At 40.2% G+C, this 23,895-nt stretch overlaps 1 protein-coding gene across 5 annotated transcripts in view; it reads right to left on the bottom strand.

The window, feature by feature from the left end:
• The window catches only part of Vps51 (vacuolar protein sorting 51), a 68,520-nt gene that overhangs the window by 20,721 nt on the left and 23,904 nt on the right, over positions 1-23,895 (bottom strand). For all 5 annotated transcript variants that reach the window (XM_067126432.1, XM_067126435.1, XM_067126436.1 and 2 more), the window contains exons 4-10: positions 23,264-23,365; positions 22,901-23,020; positions 22,607-22,747; positions 20,541-20,804; positions 14,089-14,198; positions 11,025-11,222; positions 4,461-4,692 (exon numbers count right to left, since the gene is read on the bottom strand). In XM_067126432.1, coding sequence (XP_066982533.1) covers positions 4,461-4,692; positions 11,025-11,222; positions 14,089-14,198; positions 20,541-20,804; positions 22,607-22,747; positions 22,901-23,020; positions 23,264-23,365 — 1,167 coding nt within the window. The remainder of the gene's footprint in view (positions 1-4,460; positions 4,693-11,024; positions 11,223-14,088; positions 14,199-20,540; positions 20,805-22,606; positions 22,748-22,900; positions 23,021-23,263; positions 23,366-23,895) is intronic.

Below are 23,895 nucleotides of genomic sequence, written 5' to 3'. Positions count from 1 at the left end.
TCTGCATCCTTCACTGAAGGGAACGGGGGTGAAGCCACTCATGAGGACCCAGCTTCCCCAAGGGCGGCAGGTGAATGAGGATGACTTGTCACTTTCGAGCTAGTCGTTCCTGTAAAGACAGGAACAACTGGTCTCTTCTCTGAACCTGCTGATATGAGATGCGACCATAAGACCAGCATGTTTGGACACTACGTGTTCTGCTCAAGTGTGAGATCAGGTTTCTCACACTTGAACGAGACTGCCAAGTCCCGGCAAATTAGAGAAGTTGTCTCTTGTCCCCACACAGATGATGGATATGTATTCGAAAAATAAGCATCCTAGCAAGTACTAACCGTACAGTATTCAGCAACACCTTCACTTCTTCTCTAGGGCAAGGCTGATGACAAGTATCAGTTCATTCCCGAGTAACAGTGCCGACTCGTAACTGACAAACATGGTAACCTGAGCCAAGTCAATGCCTTTTCTTTTGGCACCAGGTTTGTACACAAGTTAGCTGTCTGGTGGGCTAGGTAGAAAAAGGTTGTACCTCCAGACAATGTTGGTCTCCTGAATGTGACCTCCTCTTCAGAACTTTGAGAACCTGAAGAGGAAGAAGAGATCTTGGCCATGTAATGGAACAAATATCCATCCAGGGAACCATATGAAATGCTTACATGATAGTTGATTCCATTGTCACTGCCCTGTGGTAGGGAAGTTCCCTCTGTGGGGAGGCGTTCAGCAACAGGCCCAAACACTGGGTCAACCTGTTTGGTCAGCAAATGACTCTTCGAGGAATTGAGGAATTCTTCCAGTGATTCAGAGCCTGAGGAAGTGTTTTGCAAGATAGGTGTAACCTGAGTGAATTGTCTTCACCTGGCTGAAAACCCCTTCAGCAAGTTGTGACCATGACAAGTTCATCGACTTTGGTTTCCTTTAAGGGTCCCCAAAAAACTTCGATGGCTGATGAACCGTTCACAGGGAAGAAAGTTCTTGAGATCATAAAACTGCCGAATCACACACATGACACCTGACAAAACCTCCAGTCGCCCAGTGATCTCTCTACCACTCGAGTATACAACTGGTTCAGTCCAGAGATGCTTCTGTGGCTGCGAAAGGATGGAAGCGTGAACGTTTCCAGTCTTGAACCCAAAACTGTCTGATACCTGGTTCTCAGAAAACTCTGAGGGGTAAGAGAACAGGTGAGAGAGTCTAACACCCTTACCATACCTGCCGGAAGCCAAGGACCCTGCAGGTGAGTGAGGCTAGGGGTGGTCATCAATTCATGTCGAGGACGGCCATACAGGCCTTGGAGAGCGAACGTATTCATGCGAACGTGAATGGAGATATCCCTGGGTGAGTCGGCCAGTTCTTGCAAGCATGCATGAAGGCTCTCCCGGGAAGAGTGATCGTTCATACACGGGCGCGAATGTGGCTATCTTGAAGACGTGCTATACAGGCAGTCCCCATTTTCAGCGTGGTTCCATTCCCGACAGTGTGATGATAACTGAAAATCACTGATAACTGAAAATCGGCGATAATAGTGCCGATCCCTGGTTATCAGCGTTGATATCCGGTTATCGGCACAAACATGGGTGGGGGCTGTCCTGAGGAGAGCGAACGGGTTCACACAAACGTACGTGGAAGCTATCCCCAGGTGAGCGGGCTTGTACGCGTGAATGCAGGTGATGGCTGACCCGGGAGAGAGATCACACAGTCTCAGGCGTGGACTCAAGCTGCCCTCACGATGTGCCCCAGTCTTTTTCGAGGTCGTGGCCTCTACACATGAAGAGGACTCTATGGAGAACTTGTTTGTAGCTTCTCCAGGTGAGTGGACTCACGAGACAGCTGCACCAGTGAGGGACCCTGGCACTGTACTCAGTTGAGCATTGGCAGCGGGTAAAGCAGTACCTGCATACTGTACACTCACTCTCTCTCTTAACGGTGTCGTGGAGGTCAGTGGACCCCGCGCAGCAGTAGAGGAGCCTACACCAGCCCATGGAGGTGACTCTACAGTACTGGTAAAGGTAACGCGGGATTTCTGAGAAACCCAACTACCTGGGGTGAAGCAGGTCTCCTGGGAAGACAGCACACCTGAAGCTCCTGAATCACGAATCTATCGTGCATCAGTTGCTTCCACTACCCGAGAATTCAAGGAATCTCGAGCAGAGGTAGGCTCTATACCAACCTGCGGAGTGATTCCATGGTACTGGTAAATGGTAAAGGATAACCCTGGGTTTTGAAGAAACCCGAGTACCCATGGTGATGCTGGGTCCCATCAGAGACCAGCGCACCTGGAGTTCCTCAGTCACGAGTGGATTGATAATCAGTTGCTTTCTCTACCCGCGTGTCTGGGGAAACTTGAGCAGAGGAAGGATTATACCAATCCATGGGGGTGACTCGACAATACTGGTAAAGGTAACTTGGGGTTCCAATGAAACCAGAGTACCTGGAGTGACACGTTTCTCCTTGGAGGTCCGTGCACTCGGAGCTTTCGAGTCGCGTACAGGACGATCTTCGGTTGCTCCCTCTACCTGAGTGTCTGAAGAAACACAGGCGGAGGTACGGAGGTATGTACTAGTTTGGGAAGATAACTTTCTGGAACTAATATTGGTGACACAGGTTACCTCTTTGACATGTTGTATCTGAGGAGACCTGCACGCCTGGTGCTCCCATGTTGCAGGGTTTCAGCGAGACCCAGCGCATGGTTCCCGAGTCCGAAGATGTGGGAAAGCACTACGTAGAGATGGCACACAAGTAAATGAAGGAAAAGACGATGTTGATAAATAGATTCTCTTCTTCAACTTCTACCACAAGTCTATCACTGGCCCGGCACCTTTGCACCACTTGCATCATTCCCGTCTGGGAATGGGAAGGTAGGAAACGTACACACACTCTGGATTCTCTCTCTCTCTCTCTCCCCGAGTTGAGCCACGGGTTCCGAAGGAATAAATTTCTCCCTGAGAAAACGAAGAGCGTCGTAGAGCAATACAAGTTTGTAAGCAAGGTGAGAAACCAGTTTGAACTCATTGCCTTGGCAAAGTTAAAACAAGTTTAACATATTCGAGGTTAATAAAAGTCGTAAGGTTTGCATTATTACCTGTAGATCAAAATACAGAATATGCAAACACAAAGGTAAAATAAGGTGTTGGATTTGCATATACTATCATAGAAGCACATTATATCCAAATATAAGCAAAAACACAACACATTAATATATCATAAACCAAAACATAAACAAACAACCGAGTCGAACGGCAAGCACAAAAAGATACGTACCGACTGGGTGGGCAGGACTCCCACCCGTAGTCAGTAGTCAACTACATACTCAACCACCTTGTTTAAAGTTAGACGGCCAGTTCCCAAGCTGCGCTGAAGCATATTCCTCATGTAAAGACCGATGGTTTGTATATTGTGTAGGAACAAATATTTTTATTTATTGCATGTTAGTGCATATTAATTTTTTATTTATATGTTTATATAATTTAATAACAAACTTTCTCATATACAATGACAAAAGCTATGTGAGATATCAACCCTAGGCCCTTCATACTGAGGCAATCTCCCTTATTTTTCATGTTAGTTTCCACTTTTCTTTTAACTGTGGAACACCAGTGTAACCTGGGTATATTACAGGGTGAATCTTATCATTATGTTGAAGGTATACATTCATTCCTGTAAGAGGGGTTGTTCTTAAATGCAAATTTATAATGTGCAAGGCAGTTTGTCATCCATGAACTCCCATATTACGCAAACAGCCTCTACTAAGTGCAGCTCGAGTAAAGAAACACAGAAATCACCAATCATCATTACTGCCTCCAGTGCTGCATGACACAAAACGCCTATGTGAAATCCACCACTCTTTTCTGTGGTTTGTCTTCTACATATTTATAATTATCTTTAGCCTCCCTTCTCACAGTTCTTATCCAAGTATATCAAAGTGTTCCAACTCTTCTGATGCCCGAAGGAGCCCAGCTACAGAAACATGTAAAATACTGAACAAATACCAAACCAGAACCTCTCCTTAAAAATTGAAGAGGGGCTAACAAAAACAAACAAGCTTCAAGCATCACCCAAACCAAAGACATGTTTAAGTAATCCTAAATGTTAATATACTGTCAAAAGTTCTTGATGAAAAATAATAGTTGTACAGTAATCATTATTTCTTTGGTGCTACCCTTGGAAATACAACATTGCCAATAAATAAGACATCCTGCCACAGAAGTGCGTTAAAATGAATTCAAACCTCTAACCAAATTTAAAATTATGAATTGAAAGGATATGAGAATTCCGTAATGAGACATTTAATGACAAACAAAATGGGCACTGTAAGTTACGGGTCTGTCAAGAAACAATGTGTACATACGACACAGACACATATAAACAACAAGGTCACTCTTAGATGCATCCATGACACTAAAATTATGAAGGGTAATGCAAGACCCCCTGTCATGATGAAAGCCTGATGATCACAGAAGTATTACCTGTAAAGCCATCATTCGATCTTTGATTGAAGCAGCTGTAGCAGCCACGAGACGTGTCAAGTGCTCATTGAGTTGATGCTGCGTTGATTCCGTACCATCTTGGTTTGGATGTCGCGGTGCAGCCATAGCATGTCGCACGTCCCCTAAACTGGATGCCAATCCCATCTTTAGGGCAGATAATGATGACTGACACCTTGATGATGCGGCTTCAATCACAAGCTCTAATGCCACACTGAAAATTAGGTGTTTACGTTTACTCAAACTTGGAAGTTTCTGAAAAAACTGGATGTACATTATCAACATTTGAAGAAGATTAGAGAACTTTACAATATTAAATTCATGTATATAGTGGAACTGCCTATTCGCGATTCTGGATTCATGGCTTCACCTATTTACGGATTTCTCCGTGGAACATATATGCATACACACTATTCGCATTATTTTTCATAGATAAATATTCACAAATTACTGTACTTTCATATCAGTTTCATGATTAAATGCACTTTTTGTGATAAAACTATTAAAATATTCAGGTATAAGCATTTTTTTAGGTTTTTTTTTTGGTGTTTTGAACAATCAAAATAGGCAGTTATGAGCATTTTTAGAGGGGTTTTAAGTATTCGTGGATTTGAGCTATTTGCAGGGGGTAGTGGTATGCAACCCCCTGCGAATACCGGGGGTCAACTGTAATACAATGCTAATTATTCTATAAGTCTCAAATCCACAAATCTGCATAAACTAAACATTCCTAGTGATGAGTGTATTAATAAAGTTTGTTTTCACAACTTAATTTTTTCCCTTAATATATAACATTTTTACATGATCTACTATTGCATATGCCGGTGTATAAGTCAATCAGGCATATAAGTCGACCCCTAGAATTCTGAGGTGTAATTCAAGTTGAAGCCTACACTGTGTTTGCTGGATAAGACAGCCCGCAAAACTAAGGCAGCACCACTTCCCCCACAATGTTTAACAAACAAGTTGGGGGCATTTGCTTTCTAACTTTTAAATAATCAAAGGTAAGGGCACATACGTTGTCTATACAAACTAATGTACCTTACCTGTTGGTATTACTCACGGGTTACAAAAATAAATATGCATTATGCGGCAGAATCATATGGCCAAACCTCTTCCATAATACTACCATGTTCTGAAAAGTTTTGTGAATTTTATTGAAACATCAAAAATTTTGTGTTTTTACTTATAAACAGCTAACACTATGGCATGAAAAACTTAAAAGAGAAATATTGGTAATATAATATGGTGATATCAAATGCCATCAGTGCTGAAATAAACTTGCATAAACCTGTAGGCTGTACCATATAGTAGTACTAAAAAAAATCAAGATCTGCTTATCATTCTTCATTTGCACAAATAAAACATGTTTACTTATACTTAATTACTGTAAAATAAAAATACCTGTATACAGAGATTAATACAATTCGCTGACAGTAAACACAGTAACAGGTTTTGTACTGCTGTCGAGTCCTCAATGAAAAAACCAGACTAATATCAAAAATTCTCTTTTAGCCTGGTCTTATTATGTCATAATGATAAACACTAAAACACAAGATGGAGTATAATGGACTCATAGATAAGAGGGCATTTTCCATTATCTTCAGTGAAGCTGAACTCGGTTTTCCTCAAAACCTACAAGAAGAAGAAGTGACTTTTACGAACTTACTAGTAAAGGAGTCATTACTCTCTGTTAGTCAAAATGAAATTGCCTTTTCATCAGGTGAGGTTTTGAAAAGACTAAAAATAGGTTTTTTATGTCAAAACCTGTTTTTCTCAATTTTTAATCCCAAACACCCCAAAGAAAAAACATCTCTGGTCCAAGGTCAAGCCACAAATTTCAAGTCCCACTCTTTATTCCAAATACCATTCAGGTTTTGGTACCAAAGAATAAGAAACTATACACGAACTTATGTTTTAGGATGTAGTTCTACAGTGGCTTACCAAAGCTTGCTGGGTTTGGTTGCAGTACTGTCGCCCTTCTCCCAGAGATAGTTAGCATACTTACCATCAATGAGACCCCTGGTTTTCCGCTGTAGCACCTAGGGGTTAGGGGTAACCATGCCACCTACTGATACACAGTGCAGTCAAATTTGTTCGAGCTCGTGGCAATAATGTTTTTTAAAAAATACTGTCTCTGATGATCACCCTGTACATTCCGAGACTCCTTCAAAAGAGACATTTCTGAAAAAGGCCAATGACACACAGACAGTCCCCGGTTTACAACGGAGGTTCCGTTCCTACACCACGTCGTAAGCCAAAAATCATCGTAAGACAAAAAATCGTCGAAAATCATAAAAAATCCTAAGAAAACCTTACTTTTAATGCTTTGAGTGTATTGAAAACGAGATAAACTGCATTTTTGTTGAGTTTTTCATAAAATAACCTCAAAATCTTTATTATTCTGCCGTTTTGTAGCCATATTCCTTCTGTCGGATTGGCGTCGTAAGTGTTGTAACCCCGGAACATGCATCGTAAACCAGGAAATAATTTCTGATGAATATACTGTATTTGAAAAGCATTGTAACCTCGGAACATTGTAAACCAGACCCGTCGTAACCCAAGACTGCCTGTACTTAATTTCCTAATATCATGTGACCTAGGAAAGGAGTTTGGATTTGCCTTTTTAAAAAGAGACTGCAATAACTCTCAGCCCTCGTAGGGAGAATGGTTCTTTGTGCCAGGGTGTAGGAGAATCAGATCCTCTGGGATGTTTACTGTGTCTTCTAGGTAAAAAGTCCTTGAACCAGGCATATGTTTTGTCTGCTAAATTGAGTTTTTTTTTATCAGAATAGGAGATTTCCTTCTCAAAAGATCCTCATTCTTGGCCAGGAATGATGGGCCAGGGGACAAATAAAAAAAAAATACTAATTGATGGTCAGTTGTTTGCATGATGTATCGTCCCCATCTAAGAGAGCCAAGTTCACTAATACAAACTCCTCATGCTAATGCAATCAAGAAAATCGCCTTTTGTAGCATGTAAGCAGCCAGCTGTAGTTTGTATTGGGTCCGCTGAATTGCGGGGTTGATAGAAGTCTAAGCACCTTGTTCAGGGACCAAGTAATTGAAAGCCTTTTGGGAGCGGGCCTTTGTAGTGCAAAAGACAGCAGAGTCAATACTGAACCCATAAAGCAAGGGTTCCATTAATGCTGCCTTGTATGCCAAGACTGTTGTAACTGCAAGGTGTTTGTCTTCAAAAAGGTTTAAGAGAAAATTTAAAAGTGCTTCCGTAGAAATCTCAACTGGGGCTGTCTTAGGCTAATACTGTAGTAGGATATTTCCTTAAAAAGGGGTTCCTACTTAATCTGGTTAGGCTACTGCCTGTTCTAGGTTTATATCACCTTTAAGGATTTAGGCTACATACATCCCTACTAGTATGTAGCTTTACAGATAGGCTATGGAGCCGTAAAAAATAGGTTATTTTATTGAGCATAGAATACTGTTTATATATAATCCTAGACTTATTTGTTCTTTCATAGCCTAGTACAGACAGTCCCCAGGTTATGAGGGGTCCAGCTTACAACGTTCCAAGGTTACGATGCTTTTCAAATATATTCATTAAAAATTATTTCCCGGTTTATGTCGCATGTTCCAGGGTTACAACGCATCGTACGCTGATCTGACGGCAGAAATATGGCTCCAAAACAGCAGAATAATAAAAATTTTGAGTTTTTTTTTATGAAAAACTCAATAAAAATGCAGTTTACATCGTTTCCAATACACCCAGAGCATTAAAAGTAAGGTTTTCTTAGGATTTTTGAAGATTTTCGATGATTTTTCAGTTTACAACGATTTTCAGCTTATGACACGGCATAAGAACAGAACCCCGTCGTAAAACTGCCTGTACAAGGTACTCCCTAATTCAGATTATATAGATCACTCTTAAATGTAAACAGAATAAAAACTTACTAACATGCAGTACCTTTATTGTTATGCTACTATTTTTGTCTAACCCAAGTTGTTGTTATCCAATCCTAGGCTATTTGGTCTACTATATAAAACAAAAACAGTAACTCACTAATGTGTAACTTATAGCTAGGCTATCACTTATTCTAATCTAGGCTACTGCCTAACCCGGATTATTTAATTCACACTTAAGGGTATGGGTTACATAGAACACAATTACCTTAGTATGTAGCCTTAAAGCTAGGCTACCATCTCATCCAGCACAGGTTACTATTTCATCTAGTCCTAGGCTAACGATTTAGTCCAATACAGGCAGTCCTTGGTTATCGGTGGCCTTGGTCACTGGCGATCCAGTTTTACGGCGCTTGTCTAGTGACGACGATAACTGGATTTTCGGCGCCGATCTCCACTCATTGGCACCGGCCCCCAGTTATCGGTGCTGACCCCCAGTTATCGGCGCTGATCCCCCGGTTATCGACGGGGATCCCCACTTATCGGCACCGATAACCAGATATCAGCGCCGCTATCCAGGGATCAGCGCTGTTATCGCCTATTTTCGGTTATTGTCACGCTGTTGGGAACGAAAACCCCGCCGATAACCGGGACTGCCTGTATTGGGATGTTTCGTAAAAAGTTATCATCTAACTTAATATGAGGTACTGTCTAGTCCTGCATTATTTAGATCATGTTTAAGTTATTGTCACGCTGTTGGGCTTTTCAAATATATTCATCAGAAATTAACATGAAAACCCCGCCGATAACCGGGAAACTGGCCAAAATGTAATGGGATGTTTTTTGATGTAAAACTCAATAATCATTTATCGTTTTCAATATGAGAGCATTACTTATGATTTTTGACGATTTCTAGTCCTGCATTATTTAGATCATGTTTAAGTATACAGGCAATATAAAAGGAAAAAGTCTGTGGCCTATTTATCTAATCCTAGGGTCCTTGGTGTAAACTAGAATGCTGCCTAGGCCCATAACAGGATATGTCTTAAAAGGTTCTTACTTACCTTAATTTAGGTTACTACCTAATCCAGGTTATTTAATTCACCCTTAAGGATATGTAATCCTCGGTTACAGGCTACAGACATCATCTACTATAGTCTAAATTATTCTCACTGAATCTGATGTAGGCTAGGCCTACTGCCTAGGCTATTGTAGACATCATTATCTGAAAGGATTATCTTAATTAATAATAAATTGTGGAACATTTTAGTTAAGATTTCTAAATAGAATGACAAATTCTTCAAAACAATTTGCGCTTTTTACAATCTGTGATCATAGGTCAGTGCCGACCATATACAGGCAGTCTCCGGTTATTGGCGGCCTCGGTAATCAGCAATCCGGTTTTACAGTGTCAGCAATCCGGTTTTACAGTGCTTGTCTAGCAATGACGATAACTGGATTTTCGACACCATTCCCCAGTTATCGGCACCAATCCTCAGTTATCGGCACCCAATCTCCAGTTCTTGGCGCTGATCCCCAGTTATCAGCACCAATAACCAGGGGTCGGTGTTATTATCGCCGATTTTTGGTTAGCGGCGATTTTCGGTTATTGTCGTGCTGTCAGGAATGGAACCCCTGACAATAACCAGAGACTGCCTGTACTTGCAAGAAACGCCGGTTTATGGCTTTCACGCACAAATTAATTACCCGTTCCACAGTTTAAAACTAAAAATTTTATTAATTATCTGTTCCACAGTTTAAAACTAAAAATTTTATTAATTATCTGTTCCACAGTTTAAAACTAAAAATTTTATTAATTATCTGTTCCACAGTTTAAAACTAAAAATTTTAACTAACTTCAAAACAAGCACTTGACTTTCGATTTTGGATGTTTCCATGATCCTCATTAGTGAAAACGGAGAATAAAAAGCTCACGTAAGGAGCTCTGGCTTACGGTGAACTTTCCTGTCACCTGACCAGAGAGTCAAGACCCCCTGGTCCTTTACCAGTACATTCGTAAACAAGATGGCGGATGCGCATGCGCAATAATCACTTCTCCTTCTTGCAGGTTTTGACACTGGAAAACTGGTTTCAACTTTGCTGAAGAAAAGGGAAAATGCTCTCTCATCTTTGAGTCAATTATAATCCATCAAGTGTTATAGTGTTCATCATTACGACACAATACCTGGCTACAAGACCAGGCTAAACCATGGAAGGGTAACTCCTTGAGGACAAAACAAGTGACTACACTATCAAAAATACCAGTAAACAATTTATATTATTATTATAATCTCTATGTTAAATAGATTTACCAAACATGAGGTTCAGTAGGAAATAACGACGGTGAGCTGCAAAAGTTATGGCAAGTGGTGTACAACGAATGATAGGCAGTCAGTGCCACTTGTTTACCCCCCTCAGTGGTAAAGTTCACATTTTATATTTGGCGTACAAGGCAGCCCTGTTTGTGAAGAGATATTTTCAGGCTTCCTCAGTGGTAAAGTTCACACTTTATATTTGTAAGTAACATACTAAGAGCCATTTCAGCATTTATCTATATGATGCACACTAGTAAATAAGAGATCTTTAACAAAGATATCATACTGGTAGAAAAAAATATTCTAAACAAATTGAATAGATGAATTTTTAAAAAAAATACACAGCAACACTTCTGGCAAGAAGGTAACTTACTCTCCAAAATTTGTATTGGGAAGGAGCTGGGTAATGGCGTGAAGACGGCGATGAAACTTGTCCAAAGCAGTGGTAAGTTGAGCATAATGTGCAGTATCAGGTTCTGCAGCAACCCTCACACCAACTACTGCTACATACTGCTCCACCAATCCAGCAACAAACACACGTAGTTTTTCCACTGCCATACCCGATGAGCCACTGGAAACAATGTGATTTCCCAACAAACATCAACAGCAACATCTCAGTACAAAAACATACCCTCAACTCTGCTAGAATGACAAGAAAAAACTAAGGCCTACAATAAAATAAGCTTTCCTATAGAGGTACGTAGTACTGTATCCACAAATTTACCAGAAAAAAATTGTGAATCTGACCTTCCACCTTTCAAATTTATTGCAGATGAAAGGCGATATAAATCAAGATTCCTCTAAGTTATGGAGGATGGTATTTAAACATTGGCTACCTTCTTTACAATGCTTTATTCAGGTCCTCTTATCATAGAAAATGGAATGTACCAGATTAAAGGAAAACATAATATCAAGAGTTACTATAAGATATCAATATGTAAATAAATGGCCTAACTAAAGATTAAGTCTTCTTGGTGGCTTAATAACCCTACCATATCTACTTGTTATACCAACACTTGGGCTAGCCATCTTTCGCCTCTGAGGATTAAAATTGCTTACCAACTCGGGTGAACCTTGCTGGACAGTAGGAACACTTGCCTGAGGGTTTAGGGGAGTAATTACTCCAGAGAGCATTCCCGCAGATAATTCCATTGAACAATCTTCTGGAATGTATGGCTCTTCAGAAGAAGTTCTACTCTCCCTATTCTCATTGACACAAGATAGTTCTTTCTTCTGAACATTAGGACCAACACCATCATCGGGAACAAGATGACTAGCGAAATCAAACCTATGGTTACTTCCTGGAACTCTTACCAAATATGTAAGTAGACCCTTAACCTCATCAATTACCCCAAGAATCCACTTCTCTTTTCCCCCTTCTACCATTTCTTACTCGTACTCTCTGAAATTTATAAAAAAAATCTGTGTTTAGGATAACTTCCACGTCTATGAAATTTGGCTGCTGCTTGGGAACGTTCTACTTGCCTTTGAAGGCAAGGTTTAGTCGGTGAGAGAACAGTTCTGGGGGTCCTTTTCAGAAACAGCTCTGCAGGAGTTTCCCCTGTGGTAGAATGAGGAATATTTCTGCACTTCAACAAAATAACTGAAATCTTATGGAACTGCTGCTGGGTTCTCTCAAATTTCATGAACATCCTTTTAAAAGTTTGAACATGCTTTTCTGCCGGCCCGTTACTAATGGGATGGTAAGGGGGACATGAGTATGTTTAATGTCCAATCCCTTTAAAAAGACTTTAAATTCCCCAGACACAAACTGGAGGTCATTATCAATTACCAATTCTTGAGGTAACCCTTACTTGCCAAATACTCTCTTAAAAATATTGGTAGCACAAGTTGTAGTAGTCTTCATTGGGCAAACTTCTAATCATTTAGAGTGACTATCAACTACAATAAGAAAATGTTGACCCCTAATTTCAGCAAATTCAGCAGGTATCCTTTGCCAAGGTTCAGTTGCCCATGGCCAGAATAATAAAGGAACTACTTTCGGTGACCCCTGGTTTCTTATACATACTTCACAAAAATGTACACTATCTTCAATATCCTGGTCAATGCCAGGCCACCACACAAATGATCTAGCTAAAGACTTCATTTTACACATACCACAATGACAATCGTGCAATTCCAATAAAATGTGCTTCTGTAATTCTGAAGGTGTAACAACACATCTCCCCAAATTAAACAATTATCTTCAAAAGACAACTCATCCCTACGAATCCAGTAAGGTTGCAACTCTTTATTATCAACATAACCAGGCCATCCTGAGGCAGTAAATTCAAACACTTTACACAATATTAAATCCGTAGAGGTGGCTCGGGCAATAGTCTTAGAAGTAATTGGTAATGAAGTTATTACTACATGGCAAATAAAATCTTCATCGTCATCCACCTTAATATGATGCTGTGCAGGAAGTCGACTTGGTAAATCAGCAGGAGCATTAGCCTTTGAAGGCCTATGTATTATATCATAAACATACCCTGAAACTATAACAGCTCAGCACTGCATTCTTGCTGCAGCCAAGGCAGGTATTACTGATTTAGGACCACAAATTCTAGTTAGTGGCTGACAATCAGTTACCAGAGTAAATTCATTCCCATACAAATATAAATGAAATTTCTTTATTCCAAATACAAGAGATAAGCCTTCTTTTTAGATCTGAGCATAATTTTTCTCAGCATTACTCAAAGTTCTGGAAGCATAGGCTATTGGTCTTTCTGATCCATCTGGATACGGCTGACTCAAAACAGTTCCTATCCCACATGGACTTGCATCTACACTAAGATTAGAGGCTTTGAAGGGTTATAATGAACTAAAATGTTATCTCCCACAAGCATATCTTTGGACCCTTGGAAGGCCTTTCCACATTCAGGTTTCAAATACCAAGCAACATCATTATGCAGTAATTCATATAAAGTGTGTAAGTGCGTAGGCAACTTAGGAATAAACTTACCATAAAAACTGATCATGTCTAAAAAGAGATTTAAGCCCAGACACATTTTTAGGCCGGGGTGCCTGTTTGTAAAGCCTCTTACCTTATCTGTACTGGCCGTATACCCTTAGCATATGACTGATGGCCAAGATACTGAACCTTCTTTTGAAAAAATTTCACTTCACTTTATTTAACTTTACATTATATTTAACTAACCTTTCAAATACTAACCTTAAAATTCTTAAATGTTCTTCTAATGAGTTGGCAACAATCAGAATATCATTGATATAACAGAAAACACCCTAAAGGCCCACTAAAATCTTATTCATAACTGCTTGGAATTGAGCAGGAGCAGTTTTTATCCCATAACACAATCTCTTGGTACCCATTAAACCCCTGCAAGTATTTGAAGTCAATATCTCTGCAGACTCTTTACCCAAGAAAAACTGATTAAAAGCACCAAACAAATCCAGAGAAAAATTGTAAATCTTACCTTCCACCTTCCTCAGGTGTTCGAAGAAACATTTCTTTGTACGAGGAGATTACAAGCCAGAGATTACCAACAAAAGTCTCATGACATACATCAACAAACTCCAGTATGTCCTGTGGACAAAATAAACTGTCTCACTTGTTGCAATTAAAATGACATTTTTATAATAAAATAAAGTTTTATATATAATTTCAAAGCTATTAGTTTCTACTTCATGCAGCAGCTCAAAATTTAAAAATCGCGGTAGCACTCTTTTGTTTTGGGTGTAGGAGGCTCCCCCGCCTACTTTCAGGGACGAATAGGCACAACACAGCTAAAGAGCTCAATTTTTATAAAAGTATCTTATCAAATAATTACAAAGCTGAACCCCACATTGTGAGGAGGTGGGATACATGGTTATATGCTACCCAAAAACTCTCAGAGATGGAGGAGAATTTGAAATAGAAAATTTAGCTAACGTCGTGAAATGCCTGTTGTAACCTTACCTGGTGAGGGAGCTACGGTGTTTCTCTTGACCTGTAGTGGCGTGGCGGTAGAGCCAAGGGTCGCCTCTCCTCTAGTGGGGGCTTTGCAACATAGGAGTGAATTGCAGGTTGCCAAAGCTAACAATTCAATAAAACATATATACACATATATACAGTAGAACTCGGTCCTTGACCAGTACCAGAACTCGACACAATCAGATTTCAACGCAACATTTTGAGTAAATTTTGCTTTGGAGCTCGAACAACAAACCGGAATCCAACCCGATAAACTATGTGATATCTGTTAACAAAGTGTTTCATGTTTCAGTCAGTCGGTGCCAGTTGGCGTTGTTCCCAGGTGTCATTTAAACCCCACTCAGCTGTGCTTTGATCTATTTCCTTAGTTTTTGTGGCTTTTTGTACTGTATTTTAATAAAAACATGGGTCCCAAGAAAGCTATTGCAGACAAGCAGACCAGGAAAATGGTAAGAACCAGAACTGAACTTAAAAAAAAAAAAGATTATTGAAAAATATGAAAGAAGCATTCCTGTGACTGGTTTAGCATCTCAGTTTAATCTACCGAGATCACCATAAGTACATTTTTAAAGCACAAAGAGACAAAAATTACCATTGTTGCTAAGGGGTTACAAGTTTGACAAAACAAAGGCCTCCCATAATAGATGAAACAGAAAAATTGTTGTTAGTATGGATAAATGAAAAAACAGATTGCTGGTGATAGTGTTTCGGAGGCACCCTTGCATACGACGCACCCCAAATTTACAAGGATATTTTGTGGAAAAAACAATTTTAGTACCATAACATTTATTGGAAGATATTTTAAAGTGATTTTGAGGTTAAAAATGTATGATTCTGTGCATGAAATACAATACAAGTACACAATCCTTTATCCAAAATTCTAAAAACCGAAAACATTTTGTTGAAAGCAAGAGTGTCAATTCATATGGTTGTGGTTTGGCGTGCTACCAGGTGTGTGCTGCTACTCAAATTATTTTTCTTGCAAAATCCCAAGAACTGACCCTAGAAAATCCCAAGATAATAAAATAATTGTATATCTGCCAGGTCTTAGAATCCTAAATAATCTCTCTCTCTCTCTCTAAAAGATACTGCTAATTTGAGTCTCTTTATCCAGTGGTTATGTACACAGTGTCAGTGTTCGTATGTTTTAAAAATGTAAAGTACAGGTAATATATTTCTGGAAGATAATAAATATTAATTTTGTTGTTGTCAGTCACGTGGAAACAGGAAACAGAAATGGATTAACAAATTATTGAGTAATTTTTGTAAGCTTCAATCAAATAATTATGATCAAGGCAATATTCAAACTTAGTGCTGTACACACAATTTGTGAAGGAAATGTCTAAAAATAGAACAGAAGTAGAGGGCTGTCACTGGCTAATCAGTCAGCCAATCAGGTTTTAGCTATACAGTATTCTGTCTGAGAAAAATGTTTCGCTCATGTGACGATGATGTAAGTGTGTGTGTTTTAAATACAGTACGTAGTTTTAAATAGTTAAAGGTGTATTACGTGTGCTATATGTTTTTTAAAACATTATGAGTACACACACAGTGTATGAGTGAAAAGATACTGCTAATTTGAGAGGGGGAAAGGCGTAAACATCTAGGCCCAACCAATCTTGCAGCATGGCATCTGTCACCCATGCCTGAGGATCTGGAGCTGGGGAACAAAACCGAGGAAGACAATGGTTCCTTCACATTGCAAACAGGTTTACTGATGGCTTTCCCCACTGTTTCCACAGGTCGGTGCACACCTGTGGATTCAGTGTCCACTCCGTTGGTAGAACCTGTTTGCCGTGACTTAATTCGTCCGCAAGGACATTCAGCTTTTCCTGAATAAAGTGGGTCATAATGCAGGTACTGCTGTCTTGTGCCCACAGGAGGAGATCTTTGGCTGCTTTGTAAAGCAAAAAGGAATGTGTCCCCCCCTTGGTTTCTGATGTATGCCAGTGCGGTCATGCTGTCTGAATGGACCGCGATAGTCTTGTTGAAAGTTACTTTATGTGTAGGCTCCTTTCGGTTGGGGACCAAGTCCTGGATACTTCCATGCTCTTGAGATGAGCCCCCAACCCAGATCTGATGCATCTGAATATAACATTAGGTTGGGTCTCAGAGAGAGCAACAACTTTCCTACCAAGAATCTGTCTTCTGCCAGCCACCACTGAAAGTCCTCCGTAATTTCAGGAGTAATGGGGAAGACAAATGAGTCTGGGAGGTTCTTCCTGCGCCAGCTGGCTTTGAGGAAGAATGCAATCTGCCCAACAGTACAAAGGTTCTGACGGAAGATGGTGTTCTCAGGAGGCTCATCCACACGTTGACCAAGCAGGACAGGCTAGAGATGAAGTTTCTGACTTTCTTGATGCAGTTCTGGATCCTTTGATCGGACAGAAAAGCCTGAAAATTCATAGAATTTATCTTTATCCACAAATGCAGAATCAACTGACTGGGAACCAACTGTGATTTCTTGAGACTGATTAAAAGTCCCAAATCCTGGGCGAGTTGGAGCATCTTGTGAAGGTCCTCCATGCACTAGGATCTCAAGGGGGAGCATAAGAGCCAGTTGTCTAGGTATAGACATACAAGCAGTCCCCGGTTTACGATGGGTCCGGCTTACGACGTTCCGAGGTTACGACGCTTTTCCAATATATTCATCAGAAATTGTTTCCTGGTTTACGACGCATGTTCTGGGGTTATGATGCGTCATATGCCGATCCAATGGAAGAAATATGACTCCAAAATGGCAGAATAATAAAAATTTTGATTTTTTTTTCATGAAAAACTCAATAAAAATGCAGTTTACATCGTTTTCAATACACCCAAAGCATTAAAAGTAGGGTTTTCTTAGGATTTTTTATGATTTTTGAGGATTTTCGGTTTACGACGTCGCGTAGGAACGGAACCCCCGTCGTAAACTGGGGACTGCCTGTACATTTATTCTCATCAGATGGAGCCATTTCGCCAGCAGGGCAAGAACATGGGTAAAAACTTGAGGGGCTGTGGAGAGGCCGAAGCACAGCGCCCGAAACTGCAAGACCCTGTCCTGGAAAACGAACCTCAGATACTTCCTGGAGTCTGGGTGTACTGGAACGTGCAAGTATGTATCCTGCATATCGATCGTCACCATCCAGTCTCCTTGATGGATGGCTGACAGGACTGGCTTGTTCAGTTCCATTCTGAACTTTGTTGTTTGAATGAAAGAGTTCAGAGCACTGACATCCAGGACGGGTCCCCATCCTCCCGATGACTTGGGAATGACGAAAAGGCAGTTGTAGAACCCTTCTGTGCTTAGATCTTCGACCATCTCCACAGCCTGTTTCTTGAGTAGGGCTGAGACCTCTCAAGACAGGGCCGACAACCTCTCCGAGCCTGTTGAGTAGGCAGTCAATTTGATGGGCGAGGTTGTTAATGGAGGTTTATCCCTCAAAGAAAGGGATAGCATACCCCTCTTGCAAAACTTTCAGAACCCAAGGCTCCATGCTTCTGGCTTTCTATCTGCTCCAAAAATGGAGGAGTCTTGCTCCCATGGGGACACAGAGGACAGGGTCCTTATTTGCGACTGGTAGGCTTGATTGTAGTTTGCTTGGTAGGTTGCACTGATTGAAGATTTGTCTGTGGTCAGGATTGAAAACGGCCTCTGCCTCCTTGAAAAGGCTGCTGAGCCAGAGGGGAGGCCGTCCTAACAGCAGAGGAAGTCAAAGGCACTTGTGTTGGGACTCTAGATCTCTTGCTTGACTGTGCAAGCAGGCCTTGAGTCGACTTCTTTTGAAGTCCAGCTGTCACTTGTTCCAAATTTGCTTGAGGGAACAAACTAGTCTTGTCCAAAGGCGCGAAAAGAAGAGACGATCTCGGAGGGTCCAGAAGGTCCTGTGACACCAAAGCAGGATTCTGAAGGAAGCTCAAGATGTTATCCAACCAGCGTTAAATTGGTGCCCAAGACAGGTCCTCTATCAAAGAAGTAGCAGCACCTGTCAAACTAGACACTGCCTGCCCTACTGGGGGCGCCAAACGCTTGACTACTGATGGGCGAGCCTCAAAAGAAGGGTCCACTGAAAATGGGCACTCGGACATTGGGTGCTTGGACACCGGGTGCTCGGACACTGTACGGTCAGACACTGAGCACTTCACTGATACTGAGTGTTTCGCAGACACTGAGTGTTTCGCAGACACTGGGTGCTCGGACACTTGAAGCTCAGACACTAGACACTCATATATTGGGCGCTCATATACTGGACAATCGGACTCTGGGCACTCGGATAATGGGTGCTCATGCACTGAACGATCGGACACTGAAAGCTCATAAGCTGGGCGCTCATATACTGTACTGGGCGCCTGGACTCTCAACGCTCAGACACTAGGTGGTCACGCACTGGATGCGCGGACACTGGGCGCTCGGATACTGTATGCTTGACAACTGGACGCTCATACATACTGACTTTGGGCACTCGGCGGACACTGCAGGCACAAGCGGAGTCTGACGGGGGGGTTCCCATAAGCTACAGGAGGGTATCGCACTACGAGTCCTCTCCATGGCTTGCTGATGCACAGGCGAGAATGCCTTTTCAGCAGCCTTGACACACTGAAAAAGTGCCTACTGCACTTTTTCACCTCTTGAGAGTCTGAATCACTCGACAACAAGGTATGCACATTCAATCGGATGCCTTTCCAGTGGTCATCCACCGAGTCCTAGGATTTCTGTACAACAAGTTCGGTTGAGGAAGCAACTACCCATGGGCAAACCCCACTGACCTCCCTTGGACTGCCAGTTTGCTTCCTCCCCAGTGAGCAAGGGGAGTTTAGCAGGGACCTTGGTCTAGGAGCGTCGGTGGGACGAGTAACCATACCCTCTACTGACACTGCACTTGCACCAACACTAACACTGTTAAACGACACATCAGGACTCTAACCGAATTCCCAATCTGGGAAATGGTATTCACCAAAAGATCAATCTTTTGATCTACACGAGCTTCTATGCTGGCAATGGCATTGGGTTCGGAAGAATGGGAGCCAGGGATCGGAGTAACTGGAAAAGTCAGAGGACTGGATATAGGAGAAAAAGCAGTCACAGGTGTTGAAGGGACAGGTAAAACAACATCGTCTACTTTTGGAGAGTTATCCTGACTAGCAGCAGCTCTAGCTTCAGCCCTAACAGTTGCCTTCCTCAGACTGTCACATTAAAGTTTTTCCAAATGAGAATTCAAAATTTTTCATTTTTCTTTGTCCCAATCCTTACATTTGCCACAATTAAGGTCTGGTGAGCAAACTTGCTCTTTACATGAACAACAAATGGTGTGGCTGTCATATTTAAGACATGAGTCTGGTCTTGCAGCCTTTGGTGCAGTATCTAACACTAGAGAGGCTAGAGTCTGGCATGATAAGTCAAAAACAAAGTCCAAATAGAAAGGTCACAATCAGAAAAGTCCTGAATATTAGCTAAGCTAATTGAAATTAGCGTGCTACCAAAATTACAGAATATTTCACCTAATGACAAGACAATCTGGTGAAAAATGAATCCAAGAGCTGCTCAACAACCGATGTTTAGTCATTGACTGGCAGAAACGAATTGAGATCTTTAGCTGTGTTATACCTATTCTTTCCTGAAAGTGGGCGGGGCAACCTACCTACATCCAAAACAAGCGAGCGCTACCACGATTTTTTAATTTTGAGCTGCCGCGTAAAGTAGAAACTAATAGCTATGTAATCATTTGGTAAGTTACTTATACAAAAAAGCAATGCTTGTCACTTACAATTATAACCTCTAATAAATTTAGTTTTCAAAATATGAACATTAATCATGTACTCAAATAAACTACACAGATTTCTTCCAATTTTTCAAATCTCCAACGCATTTGCCATAAATGATTAAAATCTCCATTGTATTTTTCATAAATTATTAATTTTCCAATCACATATTACAGTATAGTACTTATCAATGGCACTTAATGCCACTTTACTAACCATACTAGCACCCTCAGGTACAGTCTCATCAGACTGTGGTTGAGTTACATCTTTTCCTCCTTCTGCAGCACCATCTTCACCTCCTTCTGCTGAAGGCAAGACTTCCTCAATGCCAGCTGCAGCTTCTGCTAATCTCGTAAGGTTGGCAAGATCATCCTCTAACTTTGTACGAGCATGAGAAAGGAAATCGTCGCATAATCCTTCGGCTGGTTCACCAAGTTGGAGGAGCAGGTCAACACATTCTGTAAGGTGTCTTGCACTACCCTAATACGGAAAAACACAAAAAGACATGGCCCTACAAGATTTGTTCATAAACCTCATTTAACAGCAATGATTCATGAATAACATAATATGAAATCAATTCTAAATCGTTTTTAAGTAGTAGAACCAAAAGCTTTTTATTTTATCCGTTATAGTAAGTGGCACAGCTTGTATAAGTCAAAATAGTCATTCAACGGACAAAATAAAACTATATATATATATATATATGTATATATGAACAACAGTTGTACACAGCTTGCCAACTGATGGCCGACAGTAATTCCTCAAGGTGTGTGCAAGCGCCACAACAAGTGTGACTCATCTGGGCTGGCTACTCACCTATATCTGGTGACATATACTGTATTTGGACATGAAGTGAAGGAATAAGAAACACTTGGTCCGAAAAGCAGTAGATATAGAATAGCTTATGAGACCTCAAGGAAGAGCCGAGAAATCATGGAGAACAGTGGATAAATGAAGACCTAGACCTTATGAGAGTTCAGGACAGAAGGACAGTGAGGTGTTGAAAGATCTCATTTCGTACGTCTAATCCAAGAAAGGGGGGAGAACAGTGAACGGTCTCCCAGGCCCTACCACTAGGCCATATAGACAAAATTTCATAACAAAGCCAAAAGAATGGAAACTACAAAAGCCTGATTATCCTAGAATTAATGTGCAGGCAGTCCCCGGTTTATGACAGGTCCGGCTTACGACGTTCCGAGGCTTTTCAAATATATTCATCAGAAATTATTTCCCGGTTTACGACGCATGTTCCAGGGTTACGACGCGTCGTACGCCGATCCGACAAAAGAAATATGGCTCCAAAACGGCAGAATAATCAAAATTTGGAGTTTTTTTTTATGAAAAACTCAATAAAAATGCAGTTTACATCGTTTTCAATACACCCAAAGCATTAAAAGTAAATTTTTTCTTAGGATTTTTGACGATTTTTTGGTTTACAACGATTTTCAGTTTACAACGCAGCGGAAAAACGGAACCCCTGTCGTAAACTGGGGACTGCCTTTTATATTCATTTTATATAATCTTATAAAAAGGTAAGTAACTATGATCATAGCTGACTGGAAACACATCCTTGATTAAGGGTTTGAGAAAACATCAATTATTTTATTAGTTATTTAATTATGTAAATAAATTTTACCTGATGATCATGATTATTAGGACTGTAAAAGACGCTAGGCTTTCTTATACGAATTGCATTCATTTATACTTTTTCCTCATATTACTGGAAAGACTGACTGGTTATCAAAGTTGATTGACTTGCATCCCTCATGTTTGCGCAATGGGAGTGAGGGAAGGAAGATATTAATAATTTTCATTATTTCATGAATTTTGTGGAAAAAATTTAGCACACGACACCTGATCCCATATTACCTCACCCCATTAAAAAATCTCAAGATGCAAGATTTTCTTGAAAAATTAATAAAAAAAAAACTGTAGTGGTGCCTCCCTTTAAAAAGTTGTAATTTAGTATCAGACAAAATTCAATCAATTTCATTCACTTATAAGAATAAACACTACAGGCTAGCCCTGTGAGTTTCAGACTCTGGTTAAACTATATTTTATAATATACAAACTACAAGAGACGCACATACAAGCTTATCCTAAAAATAACTGAGGATGCAAGGGAAGTAAGAGGAAGTCAGTCTCCCATTAGTGGTAAATTATTTCTGCTTTTCTTGATAAAATTCTAAACGATATGCCCATGAACTTCCTAAAGCAAGTGGCAAAGTTGAAAGGCACTGGTTTCTATCTTGTAAAAATATCAAAATAACAATCATAATTACCCCTTTTAAAGCAAGTTGCTCTTTCAAAGCTAGATTCAGGCGGCCAATGGCAGCCTCGCAGTCATCGTGGATTGCATTGAAGGATGGCATGTGCCTGTAGCGATGCAGAACCTCAGCAGTCTCTACATAGCTACGTACGCCCTAGAGGATGAGATCTTTAATACAGAACAGTGCTTACTGCATATGGAGAATTACTTATCAAAAAGCTATACTGTATTGCTCTTTAACCCCAGATATTAAGGAAATTTAGTTCAATATCAGTTCAATATCAAATTTGAAACATGAGCATCAAACCTCAGTAAAATTCTTATCTGCAATACATTCATCAATCTTGTGAGGGAGGTGAAACAGGAATTCAAGTTTCTTCAGAGTCCCATGAACACCCAAAAGGCGACTCAAATCTCCACGTCGTTCCTAGAACAGAATGCAAAAACCTTGGGCATTTATACTGATAATATGATAAAGATTTAATTCTATACTATGCAGATATGTATCTTCAAATCCCTACATGATCACAGCACCACAAGCACTAATGTTAAAAATAAAACTTCACAAAAATCAAGCAGTGTCTAATTACTGTACTTGCATTTAAAACTTCTAAGATTACTTGTTAGCATTAAAATCCACTTTTTCCATATGCAGTACCACAAAAATCACCTGAAGAGCTGAAGTGATGCTACTTGAAGATTCAGTAATTTTCTTCATATTCTCATTCAGTTTGGTAATTTGTGCTTCCATGTTAACAGATCCTTCCTTCATCTAAGAAAAAATTGAAACGTTTATATCAACTCTCTGTCAAATGGTGATACATATTTCTGATATCTATGAGACTAAGGAAATCCATCTTTTAATGTCATTATGGTATTTCTTCCAAAACTTAATAATGAAACACACAGAATTATAACAATGAGTAGCATTTTAATGTTCTAATGAATAAACACTGAAGGAAAGGTGAAGAGAATTTTAAAAGCAATTTCAATAAAACTAACTTGAACCTTGTTTCACATGATCACCTTATTATCAACATTAGCCAGGAATGAGAATATATTTTATGAATGCTAACTACTGGTATATAGCTTTGTTAGCTACATACTAAAATAAGAATTTATATACTTAGTCTTATTCCTCACTACCTAATTGTTGCATGCAAACATCAACAGGGAGTAAGCGCAGAAGCATAAGCTTTCATATTATTGACAAATTTAATCTGTCAATAAAACTGAATGTATATTACAAAAGTGATGTAAATTATGAAACCAATTCCTTTACAACTCTCACATATGTTCACA

Source organism: Macrobrachium rosenbergii, chromosome 24 (genome assembly GCF_040412425.1).
Source record: "Macrobrachium rosenbergii isolate ZJJX-2024 chromosome 24, ASM4041242v1, whole genome shotgun sequence".
Classification (NCBI taxonomy): domain Eukaryota; kingdom Metazoa; phylum Arthropoda; class Malacostraca; order Decapoda; family Palaemonidae; genus Macrobrachium; species Macrobrachium rosenbergii.
Note: the sequence above shows the minus strand (reverse complement) of the source record. Positions and strands in the feature narration are given on the sequence as shown.